Consider the following 18,399-nt stretch of genomic DNA (forward strand, 5'->3'; position numbering starts at 1 on the left):
TCATTTATAAAATGAGGTCCTTTCTAGTGTTCCTTGAAACTCTAAACATATTCCACAAACTATGACATTTCATTTCTTATGATTTGAAGATTTTCATGAGTGGTTATACACTCTGGCTGCAAATTAGAATCATCATCACATGTATATCAGTACTTTAAAAATACTGAAGTCCAATCTTCATTCCCAGAGATTCTGATTTGACTTGTCTAGGGTAGAGCCTGAATATTGGTTTTCTTTTCAGGTTACCTCAGGTGATTCTAAGGTTACAGGAAAAGTTGAGAGCCAATAATTTTGGTCCTCAAATGTCAGGATGGAAGGCATGTGAAAACAGATGGCTGGGCCCCACCTCCAGAGTTTTCTATTCCATAGGTCTGGGGAGGGGTCTTAGAATCTGCATTTCTAGCTAGTTTTCGGGGAATGCCGATTCTACTGGTCCAGGGACCACACATTGAGAACCACTGGTTTAAATAGAAATAAAAAGATTAGAATTCCAATTTTTAAATATTTGTGACTAACAACCCTACCGAGGGTAGTTTTCCAGCAAAATACTCATGAAAATGTAAACAAAAATAAAAGATGAAAACTTAGAATGACAATGACTCTAGGACTGTTGGTCAAGGTCAACTTACTGCCAGAAACTCCAAACAATTGCAACTACTTTGAAAAGTCAGTGGAACTGGATTAAAAATAAAAAGTTGTTGGCCTACCTCTGCTACCTCACTGGGGACAGAACAAGCATTTAAAAGTGTGTATCCTCTCCTTTCTCTACACTTTTATTTAAACATAAGGTCTATGGCTTTTTATGCCATTCCCTTAGTGAATGAATGATGCTTTTAAGAAGCCAACCTGCTGGTTTCCCATTTCTCTCAAGCTGCACAGAGACACATACTCACAGCTCCTACCCTCACTACACTCCAGACATAACTACAACTGCATCCGATTAGAGATGGAAATTCCTAGAAACCCAGTTGGTGTGTGACAGTGTCCAGCATTGCATCTTGGGAGATTTAGTCCTCATAAGTGTCATAGGGAGAAAAGAAAACAGGGAAAACACACTCTGAATTATAGATTTTTAAATACCCCGTCTCCTTAAATTAACTTAGTCTCGTAAGATCATGGTAGATAAAAGTCTGCTAGACTTGAGGAATTGGGTGAGCAGCACTCCTTCAGTCTGATGTTTCCCAGAAAAGCTGTGAAGAGAATTTACCTAGGACTTAGTTGAAACTCATAAACCGTGTCTGTTGTGTAACACCAGCTTTGGATTTTTTTTTTTATTAAAAGTCAAAAAGGCTTCACATTATGGTTGAAATAGATCTGCTAGAAACTTTTTCATTATGTCAATATACATACTAATTTTGGAAGAAGTCTGCAGTAAAATCTTCTTCCCCCCCTTCTCCAACCACAAAAACAACTAGGATTTTTATAGTGAAACAAGTTCATTTTGGGTATTTTTCTTTTAGTTTTCTAAATAAGCCTTGAGGTTTGTCTAATACCAAATTATTGTAATTAAGCAGTTATAATTCCCAGAAAGTCTCTAAAATTCTGGTAATAGCCACATGTTTTCTAGTATTCCTAGCACAAGTTTAACCACATTCTGCATGCCACGAGTGTGAAGTGGGAATCAAAACTCAACACTCTCTCTTTCAGCACTGGATAAATAACACTTTACTTTAAACTCAATTATGTCTGAGTTCTAAAACAGTCCCGTATATATTTTTTTCTTAGTTTTCAACTCACTCCTTGCTTTTCCTTTCCTTTCTTCCTTCTTTCCTTCCTCCTTTAGTTCTTTCTTTTCTTCTTTCTTTCCTTTATTTTCTATCTTTCTGTGCTGATTTATTTTTATGGGCATATTGTATAGTTTATCTTTTTTTTTTGCTATGATATCACTTTTTGCATTTCTTTAGCATGTTGAACTTAAAAATATTTTTAATCAATGTAGCAATTTTATTTAAGTATATTACTATGTTAAAATAATGCATTCTCTGTACATCTTGTATACCTTTTATCACTTCTTAGGTCATTAAATATTCTTGGGTTTGTGGCTACAAACTCAAGTCTAAAATTCTTCAGTTTTCAAAAATGATTTTTATCTGAAGAGTAAGTCCCACAAATGATTTGCTGTTGTTGTTGACATATCCCATAGGAGAAGAAAGGATTATTTTGGGGCCAGGACAACACCACCTCTTAGCCTGACCCTCCAGGATGAAATTAAAAGGAGGCTCAGTATGAGAGTCATTGACCTCTGACTTTGTTGTAGGAAACCTATTTATTAATTTTGTGTATATTTAAGGTGTACAACATGTTTTGATATACATATCAAAATGTCAAGCAAATTAACATATCTGTTATCTCACTTAGTTACCTTTGTGTGTGTGTGTATGTGTGTGTGTTTGTGTGTGTGTGGTAAGAGCACCTGAAATCTACTCTATTCGCAAATTTCCAGTGTACAATATATTAGCTATAGTCAGAAACCCATTTAAAAGGCAAACTCCACTTAGCTCCAGGGCCACAGGCATTGTTCTTAACACTATCAGGACACAGCACAATTGGGATAATATTTTTCCCAGGCATTTCAATGCACTATTTTTAACTTGATTTTAAAATCATTTTTGATATTAAATAAAACTTTTCCCCCCTCTTTTCTTATGACCTGTGTCCTTTAGGAACTGTGTATCTCTGTGTATGTGTGTGTTTAGTACTGTATTATGTATTAGTAGTACTATTAGGTATATGTGGGTTTATACATACATGTTATATATGTGTGTGTGTATATTTACTGCACATATAAATAATATATTAAGTGCCAATAGACCACTCCGGAAATTCTATTTCTGATGACAACTGTCTGCCCTTGGAATGTAATTTAAACTAATTTTTACATGCAAATTTACTTTACACTTTCTATGCCAAAAAGTAAAGTACAGACATCACAACAACATGTTAGTTTTTTTGTGAGGCCAAAAGGCTTATTTACTTTTAATCTTAATATTTCATTGTTATTATATCTTAATATAATTTTTGGCATTCTTTCAGGTTTTAGGGGCATAATTTTTTTTTGAGATAAGATTATGCTGAAAAAATCACGTGTACAGGTTAATTCATTATAGCATCTTCAGTTTTACTGACAGAATTTATCTTTTTAGCTTTTCATAGACACTCATATTCTCTCAAATAGAAGTTTTATACCTTTACCAATGGAAGATTTATGCTTTCAATTAACTAATTTAATTAGCTGTTTGGAAGTTGCTTTTTCCAAATAGGCAATCATTTTTGCAAACTTAAGATTCAGAAAACCCATTTTAAACTCAACAAGTTTACAGTGTATTTGTGCAAATAACAGGACTTTATCTAGAACTCTGAGATCTATCCTGCTCCTCAGGAAACACAGATACTTACAGTTTAAAACTATTTCATGCATATAACAAATGTAGCCACAAGCATCACTTTTTTCTAAATTGACATTAATATCTATATCTTCTGCCATCTCTTGAACAGACTTCTAACTTTCTGTCAATTGGGTATGTAAAAGAGCTCTTTTGCAAAAGATGTGGCTGACTATTTTTCTTAAGAAGTTTTGATATTTTACTAATTTTCTCAGGTTATAGTGGCTTTAGGGTTCCCTCAAATAACATCAGTTCACACAAGGAAAGGATACATTCCACCTAAATTGATCTTTGGTCACAGTCTACAACCCGAACCCAAGGATTGAATCATGAATAGCTCTGACCGCTGACCTTCTGTCAAATGCAACCAAAACTTATTGAAGAAAATCCAGGCTAGTGTTATGATTGAAGCTATTTTTTTTTATTTGGTTAATACTCCACCAATTACTGTCAAGAGAATTTCAGATTTGGTTAAGTGACAATATTTAACTGAATGTTCTTTACAAAAAGCACATCTAACTCAAAATGACATTGAAAGGTTTAAAATAAAAGGATTGAGAGACATACAAATACAAAAAGCAGGCAAGCAAGAGTGACAAAATGAATCATAAAAAAGTTCAATTCAGGGCCGCCCCATGGCTCACTTGGGACCGTGCGGCACTGGTAGCGCCGAGGCCGCGGGTTCGGATCCTATATAGGGATGGCTGGTGCGCTCACTGGCTGAGCGTGGTGCAGACCACACCATGCCAAGGGTTGCAATCCCCTTACTAGTCAGAGGAAAAAAAAAAAAGAAGAAGAAGACAATTCAAGGCCAAATAGCATCAAGTGAGGAAGAGATTCTTTCTATTAAAAAATTCACAAGGAATATAAACTAGTCATGATAAAGCTTTGTTATCAAATATCAGCATTAAAAACAAAACAAAACCTGTCTCACAAGAAGAAATTGCAGAAATACAACTTTCATGGAAGATTTTAATACCTTCTTTGGATTTTCTACGTATGACCAAGTAGGCAATCAGTACACATATGTAGAACATATAATATATAATTGATAAGACTGAATTTATAGTACACATTACAGTTTTTATTCTACTATGAAAACATTTTAATGAGGTATTTATTAATTATTTTAAATTATTTTTAGATATATTGAACCAAAAAGAAAATCTCAATAAATTTCAAAAAGTGGTAGTTAACTATATAAGTGTAAATTCTCTGACCATATGGTGATAAAAATGGAAATTAATAGTAAAAGCTAGGGGCCTGGCCAGTTAGCTCAGTTGTTCAGAGCGCAGCCTTAAGGTCACAGGCTCTGATCCCTGTACCGGCCAGCCACCAAACAAACAAACAAACAAACAAAAATAATAAAAGCTAAAGCAAACAAATACATATTTCAAACATTTATACGTTTTAAGACATCCCTCCAAAAAATAATTGGATCAAAGAACAAAGTCAAATTATAATTCATATCATTTAGAAAATTGCAAATAAAATGGCAATATTAATTATCAAACTGTGATTTAACTAAAGCTGTTTTCATAGGTAAATCCTTTGCCTTACATTATTTTGTTATTTAAAAAGAAGGAATAAAAATTAATTATTTGTTCAAAGAAAGCAGTTAAACAAAATTAATAGACAAAACACAAACTTTAACACTTCATGGTATACTGAATCATAATAACAATATCCTTATTTTACTTTTTACTATGTTTATTATAAATCTTTACTGAATTATTAAAAAACAAAAAGTCTTCTTGTTATGTCTGTCTAAAGAAAATCTATTGCTTCCTTTCCATATTAAAAATATATTCGAATTTTGTACCTCACTTTGTTGAAAACTCAGGAAAGCAAAGGGGAATCTAAACAAAAATAAACCATCTTCCAATATGGAAAAAAGAAGAAACACGAACTGGTGAAAATGTTTGCTCTAAATATGTCAAAAAAATTGTATTCTTAATATATAAGCACAAATATAAATATAAATGATATAAATATATAAATATATAAATACACACACACACACACACACACACACGCACATGCACAAATGATTCGTTTTATCTTTGCAGCGCCTTGTCCAGAAGGAGAGTTCTCTCGTTCTGGGTTAATGCCCTGTTATCCGTGCCCTCAAGACTACTACCAACCTACTTCAGGGAAGTCCTTCTGCCTGGCTTGTCCCTTTTATGGAACAACAACTATCACTGGTGCAAGATCCATCACAGATTGCTCAAGTAAGATGATCTACTTTATTTCTTTCAGAATCCCATGTTGGAGACTTACTAGTACTTACTAGTACTTTTGTTTGTCTCAGTGGTAGCTTTAGTTCTGAATATCACTATTTTCAATAGATTTGGGTGTCTGGACTTGTCAAATTGTCCTTTTGAGATCTTTTTGATGACAGTGGCTGAAAGAGTCTTGTTTTGGAAACGTTGAACTTGATAACTTCCACATTTCTTTCGAAGAGTCTAGGATTTAATGACATGTGCCATCCATCTCTAGGCTTTTTTAATATTACTGAAACAAAATCTATGTGACATTACACTCTTTGACAACCAGAATCTTGACCATAGTATTTAGATAGTGTCTACTTATTGGCAGTAGCTACCACATACAAACATGTTTTTCTAATGGTTTTTTTTTTCTATTAATTTTACTAGGTTTTAGTTCAACTTTCTCAGCAGCAGAGGAAAGTATAGTGCCTCGTGCTGCTCCTGGACATATTAAAAAGGAGTATGAAGTCAGCAGTCAGGCAAGTCCATTTTCTATGTATAAAATTTTCTCTGGTGGAATGCTAGAAAACAATTTGTCACTTTACATGTCAAATAAAGGAAAACTACCAAGGTTAAAACTTTAAGTAATCAAGACTCATGAATTATAAATGAAAAATTGTATTTACTTATGACTCCTAATATGAACTTTCCAAAAATGTAACATTAGAAGTTCTAAGTACCCAAACTGGGAGTGTTTCCCAGCAATGTCTGGAATCAAGAATGAGTAGATACAGGGAGCATTTTGATTCACCAATAATTCACTTACCACAAGCGGAACCCATCATTTGAGTAAGGGCATTTGGTTTAGCCAAAGGTCTTTTCTGATTGGCAGAAAGAGTTACTCAAGTCTTATGAAAATTATTTAATTTTTTTGCCAAAAAAAAATATATATATATTTATATGTATAATTTCTTGCAATAAGGTACGAGTTTTAAAAAATTAAGAAACATAAACATAACTAAATCAATTGTCCCCCCACCCCCTTTTTTAAAGACTACTTGTTACACCTGATTATTTTGGTGGATTCAGCCATTACTCTGAATTTACCTTGCCCAATGTCATGAATTCCTTGGCTTTTAGTATTTTTAAGGAAAACAAGGTTTATATTTCTTATTTCAACTTTCTAAAGCCTAGTCCAAAGATAATTACTTATTAGGGCTTTAGAAGTCATATTTAAAACTGAGCCTAGTGGACAAAGAAATTTGTAGGAACCCCTAAAACAGTAGTTCCCAAACCTGGAGGCATAGTAGAATCCGCTGGCCAGCTTTTAAAAATAATAATGTACAGACTGTACTCCCAGAGATTCTGCTTTAACTGGTCTGGGTTGGGGCCCTGTCCTTAGAATGTTTTTTAAACATCTCAAGTGAATGCAACATGCAGCCTGCATTTAGAAACACTACTTGGGTTTACCAGAAAATCATTCAAGAATGATATATGAGGGCACTTTAGAAAGTTCATGGAAAATTGAATTAAAAGATAATACTCATCTTTCCATGAACTTTTTGAAACCCGCTCATGTACTGTTCGTGCCCACATATGGCAGGCACCAACATTATTCAGGCAGCAGTTCAGCTAGCTTGAGTGAACTAACCTGTAACCAGGAACTAGCTGTCTAATGTCGTAAACCTTCTGACTCCCTAGTCAGGATTGCTTTGAAATGAACAGAGTGCTTTGTCTCTGATAGATTTCTTTTCTGCCACTGGTAGGTTTTCCATGAATGCTTCTTAAACCCTTGCCACAATAGTGGAACCTGCCAACAGCTTGGGCGTGGTTATGTTTGTCTCTGTCCACCTGGATATACAGGTAACAAAGAAAAATACAAATTTACAAGTTTTAGTAGGACATCAAAGACATGTCCTGTAAGATTCATTAGACCATATCAATGAACAAAAATTTGGTTGAACAAGATAACCCAAAAGGTAAAAAAGGATACATACCCCTCAAATGGGTTTTCCTTGCACATTTTGGAGGAAGAATAAAGAATCATCTTCTCTATGGAAAACTCACATCATAACAGTTCTGGGGGACATGCCCAAGGTTTCGTTCTAATACAAATTAAATGCATGATACTCAACATAGCACAGATTGTCCAGCACAAACATTTTTAAACAAACTCCCAGTTCTTCTCATTGCTACATACTAATGGAAGTTCTTGTAAATAGTTATGATTTGTGGCTTTGTTTCTATCTTTCTGGAAGCTGTACTTAAATAACAATATAGCTTTGGACTTGATTATGCAGGAATAATGTAAGAACTATGTCTTCTTGCAGTTTGTTTCTCATTCCAGTTGACACCAGAAACATAATTTTTAAGAGGAAATGTACTATATTTTAAAATTGCAATTAATTGAAAATAATTCCGTTTTCTTCTAGACAGGTTTTTGCATTTTTAAAAATTTTGTGCAACCAACTTTAAGGAGAAAAAATGTTATTTAAGTAAAAGAATTCACAAAATGAGTAAAAGGAAGGTTGGAGAACAAAACATAGTCAAGGGCTGTCAAGAACATTGGCATTCTTCAGGCACAGAAAGACAAATGCCACAGGACCTCATTCATATGTGGAATCTAAGAAAAAAAAGTTGATATTATAGGGGCAGAAAATGGAACAGTGGTTACCAGAGACTGCAGAGAGAAGCGAGAGAGGGAGAGGAAACAGGGAGAGGCTGGCCAGCAGGTACAAAGTTACAATTAGATAGAAGGAATAAGCTCTGGTGTAGAGTGACAATAGTTAACAGTTAAGTTTTGTATATTACATAATAGGTAGAGGCGAGGCTTTTGAATGCTTTTGCCACAAAGAAATGATAAATGCATGAGGTGATTGATACATTGACAAACTTGGCCTGATTATTATGCAACATTATGTATCAAAATATCAGATTGTACCCCATAGTATGTACGATTACAATGTAAACGGTAAAACTTAAAAATAAACAAATTATTTAATATAGTAGGGAAAAAAAGGAATATTAGCATTCTTCTTACTAAAGCTGACGTGTGTGTGTGCGTGAACTTTTATAAAAATTTTTGCCCTGAGGGCCGGCCCGTGGCTCACTTGGGAGAGTGTGGTGCTGATAAAAATTTTTGCCCTGACATTTCAAAAGAAATAATGGATCTTGTCCGAGAATTCTATAAATGAGTGGTTGTTGAGAGAGGGCATAATATAGGATAGTGGTTCTCAAACACTAATGTGCAACAGAATCACCTGGAAGTTTTGTTAAGACACAGATTGCTGGACACCAACCCCAGAGTTTCTGATTCAGTGGGTTTGGGGTTTGACCTGAGAATTTACATTTCTATTAAATTCCCAGGTAATGCTGACACTAGTGGTCCGAGGATCACATTTTCAGACCACCTGGTATAGTAGAGGAAAAATAAGGGTTTCCAGCAGAGCTAGCCCATAGAAAGCCTGCGTACACCCTGTGGGAAGATGCAGCCCACACTAGGACACCTGGCTTGTGAGTTAAGATCTAGTAGGAGATAGCCCCACCTCCACCTCTCAACCAGGTGACCTTGGTAGCAAGTATATATGACTTTATATTTTTATTTTCAAATTAACATAATTCCTGGCTCCATTTTATGCTTCAAGAGTTCCCTTTTCTCTCCCCTACTCCTAGTTTATGATCTTTTGCTATCTTTTATGTATCCTTGTAAGGATATCTTCAATCTGTTTAGAAAGAGGCAGCACCTTCACTAAAAACTAGATGGTAGCACTTAACAAATATTTCTCTTACCTTTACCACTGCTCCCCTCCTATAAATTCAGATTATTGAGCGTATTACCTTTAAATGATCATGGTTCTGTTTTTGTTAATTCCTTTCTTTGATTGTCCTTCAGTGTTTGGTTTGCATTTTAGGCTTAAAGTGTGAAGCAGACATTGATGACTGCAGCTCGCTGCCATGCCTCAATAACGGAATTTGTAAAGATGGAGTTGGGGAATTTATTTGTGAGTGCCCTTCCGGTTACACGGGTAAGGGGAAAGTTTCTTGTTTTTCCAATACTCATATAAACACTTGGAATCATTAAGTTTTCATCACTGACGTAAATTTGAAATGTACCGTTAGGATATATTTACAGGGTATTATCAACATACTGAAGAGGCATATTTTCTAATATTATTTATATGCACTGGAGAAGTGTCATTTTCATTATGCCATTATGCCAGGAGAATAACATCTCAATTAGGCAGTGTAAAATTGCTTGAGGTTTATAAAACAAGCATTGGACTCATCTTTGCCAACGAGATGTGTGACCTTGGACAAGCCACTTAATGTCTCCTAATCTGTTTCTTCATAGGTAAAAATGGAGGTCAGGAAATTAGAGGAAATATGCAAAGGCTCAACAGTGCCAGATAAATATTAAGTCCTCCCTAGCTCTTCACTAGTATTTTGCTGAACTTATGACATGTGTATGTGTTTATTTCTCTGCAGGTTTGTGTGTGTGCATGTGTGTGTGTGTGTAATTATTACTAACTGTGGACTTCAGGCACTAGAGTCCCTGAAATTTTTATGGACCACTCTGCCTTTCTTTTTAACTTAAATAAATGCATATACTTCAGTGTATATCTTATTTAAGTCACAAAATTGCAGCTTCCAAACTCCCCCCGCCAAAATAGTTCAGAAACATTGATCAATTCCCTTGTTCAATCACATTATAATTAGTGACAATATAGATAATAAATTCTCATCAAGCAGAATATGATTTACTACTTTATAAATAGTAACAACCTCTTAATATTATTATGGGGAGTGTCATGATCATTTAAATCTTCCAGTACTGTACCTAACTCATAAAATTATTATACTAAATTCCTATCTGAATATATATTTTAATACATTTGGGAATATAATTTTCTACATTTTAGTAAGTTCAGTAAGATCTTTAAAACATTTCAAAGAAATCAGATTCTAAAACATTATCATCTAAAAATTATTTTCGTAAAGAAATGAAAATGTTTCACATCATAATTTATAGTAATAATCATTTGAAACAACTCATATATTTTCTCTGTTTGGAATCCATGCAGTGGTGGGGTAGTCAACAGTCATATGGGAAGACATACTGAGTTTCTGCAGTAGGAGTCACATTTTATCTGGATGTTTAATTCAAAAGTCTGTATATAGGGAGAAATTTTAAACAGTCAAAATAGCCCTTGAAAGTCCCTCAAATCAACTATCAAGTAGAGAGGCATACTATTTTGCAATATGCCTATTTTACCTCCAATGAGAGAAGAGATCATTTTGTCTCATGAACATCAGATACAGTGGGTGGCTTGCATTTAGGAGTCATGTCACATATACCTTGAAACAAGTAACAGCCAGCTTACATTCTAAGAGCACACAGGCTCTGAGGCCAAGTGGGGAAGCTACAGATCTGCACACACATCACCCTGTGGGGTCAACAGCTGGGTCTACAGCCAAATCATTTGCCCAGCTGCAATTTTCTTTCCCATGCTCACTTCCACTCTCTTTGCCATGTGCATATGGTTGGATTTCACACATGGTACAAAAATCACGCAACTCCACCATGCACGTTTTTATTTAAAGTTCCAGATCTCAGGTTAGTGACACTTAGGGTTGAATCCTGTGAAAACTTATAACCATAATGGCAGACACATACTATGAGAAAAATAGATCCAAGCTTTTAAATAAAAAATATGTTTATTTCCTAGACATTGTAAGTATTGGGCTAATTAATAGGCATTAAATTTATTTTTTATTTTTTATAATAGGCATTAAATTTATTGTATGGATTTAACTACAGAAAACAAAAAAAAAATGCTTATTATGGTCTGTATAAAAAAATGCAGATTTTATGTTAGATTTACTATTCTCAAAAACTGACTTTTATTGGTGCCATTTTCTTTTAGCACATTTTAATGTTGTTAGGGTACATAAATTATTAGATATGCATTACATAATTTCATGAGTGGTAAATTTAAGCATCCTAAACCAAAGGAGTCTTTGTACGTATGTACTTGAACTTGCAGATGTGATTCTAGGCTTATTTCTGTGCCTGTCCTTGGTAATGTCACAAGTCTTTTTGAGTCTCAGTTTGTAGGGGTATAAAATTAAGAATTTGAATCACATCAGTTGTTCCCAAATTATATTCACAGAAAACATGGGACAGCTGCACAGAAGTTTGGCTGTGTTTTCCCAGTTTGCTTTCTTTATTTAGTATATTTTTCCCATGATTTTTTTCCAACTTTATGATTGCTACCTCTTAATTGTAAAGAGAATAAATTCAACAAAGGGGTAAACAACTAGCAAATAAATAACATAAGAAAAACTGTTAAAAAAATGAAACTTTTCTTAACTAAAAAACATAGCTATATATGCGTGGTTATTATTGTCTCTTGCATGTTCAAATGTCGAGTTTCTTGCTAGAAAATTTTCGCAGTTCATAAAATGGAAGAAAGCATTTTATTTCAGTGTATTTGGCAAAGAGCAAAATATTTTACAAACATCAGCCATGATTTCCAATTACTCTAGTCTTTCTCCCCAACAATATGCTTGAAAACTATTGGTCTTAAAGTCCTTTCAGGTTTTTTCCAGCTCAAAGATTCTATGATTCTTTGCAGGTCAACTATGTGAAGAAAATATAAATGAATGTAGTTCCAGTCCTTGTTTAAATAAAGGAACCTGCATTGATGGCTTGGCTGGCTATCGCTGTACATGTGTGAAAGGATATGTGGGTAAGATGTTTCCATTCTTCCTACATTGTCTTAAAATCCTGGAAAGCACCACAAATTAGTACATTTACTAACATAGTGTAAATATGAGTATTAATGTTGTTTTTGGATTTTATGACTGTACTGTGATTACATAAGAGAAGGTCTTCATTTTTGAGAAAATACACCCTGAAGTGTTTGGGGCAAAAGGGCATCGTGTCTACAATTTACTCTTAAACAGTTCAGAAAGAAGTAATGGTGTGTGTGTGTGTGTGTGTGTGTGTGTGTGTGTGTGTGTGTGTGTGTGTGTGTGTGTGTGTGTGTGTGTGTGTGTGTTAAGACAAACTTTCAAGAAGGAATTGGAGACAAATTATGTAAGATGATGTTGCAAATGGATGCAAAATAATAGGGTTTAAAAATGCATATTTAATTGATAAGGAGGAAGAAAGAAAATAGCACGTGAAGGAAAGAGGCAAGGTCAAAGAAACAGGAAAATTTTAAACTAAATTTACTAGTTTTATTTTGTTTAACATTATCTCAACTAGATGTCCATTATCAATCTTAGTTTTAGAAAGAAGTAATATAAAAACGGCAGATTCTTGATACGACAAGCAAACAGAAAGGACATTGTTGGGGGGGAGGGGGGAGGGAGAAGGGAGGGAGGTTTTGGTGATGGGGAGCAATAATCAGCCACAATGTATATTGACAAAATAAAATTTAAAAAATAAAAATAAATAAATAAATAAATAAATAAATAAATAAATAAATAAATAAATAAATAAATAAATAAATAAATAAAAACGGCAGATTCTTCAAGAAAGTCCTAAAATGATTTGCAAAAGCCAGCGCTCGTTGCAGAATAGATTTTGAACCAGTTTAACGGGACAGCGGCTCTCTGGCCTCCACTCCAGTTCTTTAAAAAAAGCTCCTCCAGGAGGTCAGATCTTTCATCGCAGTTTTCCCAGGGAGTTAATTAATCACTTGGACTCTTTTCCTCCTCCACCCCCAGGCCTGCACTGTGAAACAGAAGTCAATGAATGCCAGTCAAGTCCATGCTTAAATAATGCAGCCTGTGAAGACCAGGTCGGGGGGTTCTTGTGCAAATGCCCACCTGGATTTTGGGGTACCCGGTGTGAAGAAAACACGGATGAGTGTCTCAGCCAGCCATGCAAAAATGGAGCTACTTGTAAAGATGGTGTCAATAGCTTCAGGTAAAAGGATAAATCTGGTTCTTTTTCACTATTTTTGTTTTCTTAACTGTTCAGTCCTTTGGCCACCTTTATGGGACGTTACTTCATGTCCCAAGTCAGCCATTCTCAAATGCTGGGCCCAAGGATGGGCTACGGGAGACTCTCGCCAGCGTTTGAGGTTCTACTTCACTAAGCCTGAAGTAGAGCCTATAATTTAAAAAGAACTAACCTGTTATGTTTGAAGTTTCCCAGTGAACCTGATGCCTAGCCAGGTTTGGGAACTTCTGTTCTACACTTGGGAAGTCATCAAAGATGAAAGGAAAAACGATTACACCGAAGAAAATACAGTAGCGCTAGATGAAACCCTATTTTTTCATGTTTTCTGTTTCAGCTGAAGATTTTGTACTAGGTACAATTGAAATGGACTGTGCAATCTACTGCCATAGTGCCCATCTACATTCCATGGCCATGGTTTTCAAACACAGGTTTAATATAGTAATGCTTGGTTTAAAAGAAATCTAACATGACTAGAAACAAATAAAATAATAAAAGCTAAGCTTTTGTGGTTGGAAATAGTAGTGTTTGAGGAGGAGTAAGTAAGACTGTCTTCCTGAGGCATCTCTTAGGGTGCCAGTAGGATACAGTTTGAAAACCAACCCATTCCTGTTAGCATTATCAAGACCGCCATATCCCATCCCCTGCCCCTTGCAGGGAGGTACAGAAGACAGTACTTCTGCACAGAGAAAACAGACTGCTCTTGCTTGCAAAATTTTAGGAAACTTTATTATTCTTGAGGTATTATTGGTTCTATAGGTTTACAAGACTTAAAAGCAAATACCAAGTCTCCCCAGTCGCAATGTTTCCCAATTTTCTTCTGGTTCAGTTCCCATCTATTACTGTCCTGTCACAAACAGCCAAGGCACTATCCAGAAAAAAATACGAAGGCAATTCTGCTAAAGAGACTTTCATCCCCAATATGGAATGAGGTCTCAGTGTAGCATCTTCTCATAGGTTCTTTACATTTTCTGGCATACAACCTCTAACCATAAGCAATGAGAAACTTCCAGATGAACACAAGAGTTTGATATTCTCCCTAGGATTCAAAACAACTGATGAATACCAGATTTATCTAGATTCTAACTAGATGAAAGGTGAAGGTAAACTATTCTAATTCAGAGGGAATGCAGGTTGTTGACAAAGTGAACCTATTTTATAGAAGAGGATATGGTAGTGTTGTAATGATGTCAAACATAGGAGGATAAAGATGAGTGAAATTCTAGCCAAAATAGATTTACCATCAAGTGCGGAGAGCCGGTAAAGGTCCCCCAATTCGAGCTGAGATTTCCTTTAAAATTCCCCAAATACCATTCATTTATATTAGTCACCTTTAAGTCAGTATCAAAGAGGTCTCTGTATGAATGGGCTAGAAACAATAATATTAACTAGCATTTATTGGACGGGTTTTCTTTAATTACAAAATGCTTTAATCACATAGAAAATTACAAAAAATAAAAAATGTTCATTCAGTCATCACTGTGATTATCAGTCCTAGCATTTTGCCACATTTGGTTTACATCTTTTAAAGAAATAAGTTCTAAAGACTGGGTCTCCGAGACACACACACACACACACACACACACACACACACACACACACACACACACACACACACACACACACACACATTCCCCTTCTTCCCCAGTGGTAACCACTGTCCTGAAGTTGGTATATGTCACTATCACTCAGGTTTTATATTTTACTTCATAAATGATTCTATAAACAGTGTATGCGTATAGTATACTTTTACATATTACATAACTGGTATTACTATAACATACCTTGCAATTTTTTTTTCATTCAACATGTTTTTAAGCATTAACAAGGTGGATACATTTGGCTCTGGTTTATTCATTCATTTGCTGCTTGGTATATCATTACATGATTAACATGATTTATTTTTCCATTCTCCTCTCCATATACATATAGAATGATGCTGCTATGAACATTTGTTACAAGGGTCCTTGTGCACCCTGGGCAGTAATCTCCCAGAGCAGATAACAAGAGGCGAATATACAGGGCTCTGAGAATGTAAACTCTCAACTTCTCATACCATCTCCAAACTGTAATTCTACTCACTATGTGAAATTTCCTATTTCATGACCGCCTTGTCAACATTTGACATTATCAAGTGTATTTTCCATTCTGATGTATTTAAATGGTTTGTTGCATGCCACAGAGACTGTATGGCATCCTGAGTAATAACAAGGGTCTGGCCTAGGTTCAAAATCTCACTCCACTGCTTGGTAACAATAGGTCTTGGGCAAATTAATTCACTTTTCTGAGCAACTGTTTAACTCATCTGTAAAATGGGAATAATACTAATATTACCTCTTTGTTATATAGATTGGCTTAATACACAGAAAGCCTTTAGAACAGCATCTGAACTTTTCATATTTTTCCAAGAACTTCTGTGGGGAGAGAAACCACAATGTGTAAATATTTCAACTGGACCAGTACTACTTTCTACATTATTTTTGTTACTACAACATCTCTCATACATGTTGTCTTAAAGAGGTTTAATCAGATGAATTGGAAAAAGTTACTAACAATTAAAGCACTGTTTTGATGTGGAAAATATGTTTTGGCATTTCAGTTCTCAGTCTTTTGAGACAAAGTTATCATAAGTGGGAGACTTCCTCTAATAACTTTCTGTAACTGTTCTCATTTTTACCACATTTTGATTTCTTTCAGATGCCAGTGTGCAGCGGGCTTCACAGGGCCACACTGCGAATTGAATATGAACGAATGTCAGTCTAACCCATGCAGAAATCAGGCCACCTGTGTGGATGAATTAAACTCATACAGTTGTAAATGTCGGCCTGGATTTTCAGGCAGCAGGTGTGAAACAGGTATATACGAACTCAGTGTTATTAATAACAGTACTAAAAATAGTAATATAATAACAGTGACAATTTCTACCTACACCAACCACTGTCTACCTGCCAAAAAACTGTGCTAAGCACTTTGTACTCATTTAATCTTCACAGTCATCCAATAAACTATGTACTATTATTATTATCCCCCATAGCACAGATGAGGGAATCAAAGCTTATAAATGTAAGAGGGAAATGGAGAAAATTGAATTTAGCAGAACTCATTACATTCTATATGTTTAGAAAGGACACTTTCATAAGCCACTTGACTTAGGAGATGAGAGTACCTGGACATGTTTGAGAATCAATAAGTCAGTGCTAAACTGCTTTCTTGGGAGACTAGAGTCTTAGCTGTAGGATTTTTGTTTTATTCAGTGGAGTATACAGATTTGGGGCAGAGCTGAATTGCTCATGAAATAGGGAAAAACCAGAGCTGTGAGTAGGGGTAGGATGTTGGTCTTGCACTACCTCCTCCTTCTCTCCTTCAACATCAATCACTTCCTCTCTCATCGGTATATAGACATGCTTTATTGTTTTTTGTTTTGTGTGTGTGTGTGTGTGGCTGGCCAGTACAGGGCAAGCATGCTTTAGTATCTCCCAGCTTTAATAACACCCCAATTCCACCTCTCCTTCAAAATCCTCCCTGTTTTTCTGCTTTCTTTCACTATTGAGTTCTTTTCCTATCTTACATACTCACTAATTATTTTATTTAAAAGAATGTGCTATGTGTTTTGTAAATAATATGCATTTAATTTTTAAACTACTTCTCAAATAGTTATATTTACTAAATGAGCTTCTTTGACAATAGTATTGCTGTTTACCTTGGACGATTGGAAATGCTTTGCAAGTGCCACAGTGTGCACACTTTTCTTATTTGTTGCAGAACAGTCTATGGGTTTTAACCTGGATTTTGAAGTTTCTGCCATCTACAGCTACATCATGCTAGATGGCGTGCTTCCACCTCTCCATGCTGTAACCTGCACATTCTGGATGAAATCCTCTGACACCACCAATTATGGAACACCAATCTCCTATGCCCTTGAAAATGGCAGTGACAATACCTTCCTCCTGACTGATTATAATGGGTAAGCAGAAATGTCAGGGAGACTTAGGACCTTATCTTGGCACCAAGTTAGAATTGATATTGGGGATGGAGGACGGAGGAATAGGGGGACACATGCTCCAGGAGGACAGCACAGTGACAATAACCAAATAGAGCATCTAGACAAGTTTAGTCAGAAGGCAAAGTTTTAGTGATACCTTATGCATGCATTGTGTTTTGCTGTTAACTAAGTATTTTCATATGTTATTACTTCACTTGATCTTCACAATAACCTGAGGAACTAGTGCCCCTTTTACAGGTAGCAAAACAGAGTTTCAGAAAGACTAAATGACTTGCCCCAAATCTTACACCATGGCAGTGGCAGAGCTAAGTCTCAAACTCTGACTCTAAGATTCATGCTCTTTCTTTTTCATAGCAGAACCTCCAAAGGTTAAGGGATTTCAGTGACATTTTACACCCTCGGGGAACAGGTGTATTGAGTATGAATCAGTCTTCAAACTCAGTATGCAAGATGACACTTCTTTCTTTCTTCAGGATCAATTAATTCCAACTCCAGGGCCCCATCTTTCTGGGCTGTCTGAAAAGTCAACCTCAGTCATACCCAGAGGTTTGCTAAAGAGCCACAAACTTAGGAAGGACTCCCATCATTGGCCATACGTCCACATTACTTATCATTGAGCTGTCCCCTGGCTCACCATGTGGTCCCTTCAAGACCACTGCTCTTTTCCACATGTGGAATCCTTGGCAATGCTGCAAATTTGTGCCTTCAATCTGAACAGATTCTGTGGTGTATCACATGGTCTTTTCCTCTCAAATTCAGCCAAATTCCTGGCCTACTAATGAGCAGGTTGCAGGCCTCAGATGCCCACTGAGTTCTCTTACCCCTCTTCAGTTC

At 35.6% G+C, this 18,399-nt stretch overlaps 1 protein-coding gene across 1 annotated transcript in view; it reads left to right on the plus strand.

The window, feature by feature from the left end:
- The window catches only part of SVEP1 (sushi, von Willebrand factor type A, EGF and pentraxin domain containing 1), a 193,643-nt gene that overhangs the window by 104,972 nt on the left and 70,272 nt on the right, over positions 1-18,399 (plus strand). The window contains exons 19-26 of the mRNA XM_063081889.1: positions 5,453-5,614; positions 6,041-6,132; positions 7,360-7,456; positions 9,505-9,618; positions 12,229-12,342; positions 13,328-13,529; positions 16,260-16,417; positions 17,325-17,526. Of these exons, the coding sequence (XP_062937959.1) occupies positions 5,453-5,614; positions 6,041-6,132; positions 7,360-7,456; positions 9,505-9,618; positions 12,229-12,342; positions 13,328-13,529; positions 16,260-16,417; positions 17,325-17,526 (1,141 nt within the window). The remainder of the gene's footprint in view (positions 1-5,452; positions 5,615-6,040; positions 6,133-7,359; positions 7,457-9,504; positions 9,619-12,228; positions 12,343-13,327; positions 13,530-16,259; positions 16,418-17,324; positions 17,527-18,399) is intronic.

The sequence above is a fragment of the Cynocephalus volans genome, chromosome 17 (assembly GCF_027409185.1).
Source record: "Cynocephalus volans isolate mCynVol1 chromosome 17, mCynVol1.pri, whole genome shotgun sequence".
In the NCBI taxonomy this organism is placed as follows: Eukaryota; Metazoa; Chordata; class Mammalia; order Dermoptera; family Cynocephalidae; genus Cynocephalus; species Cynocephalus volans.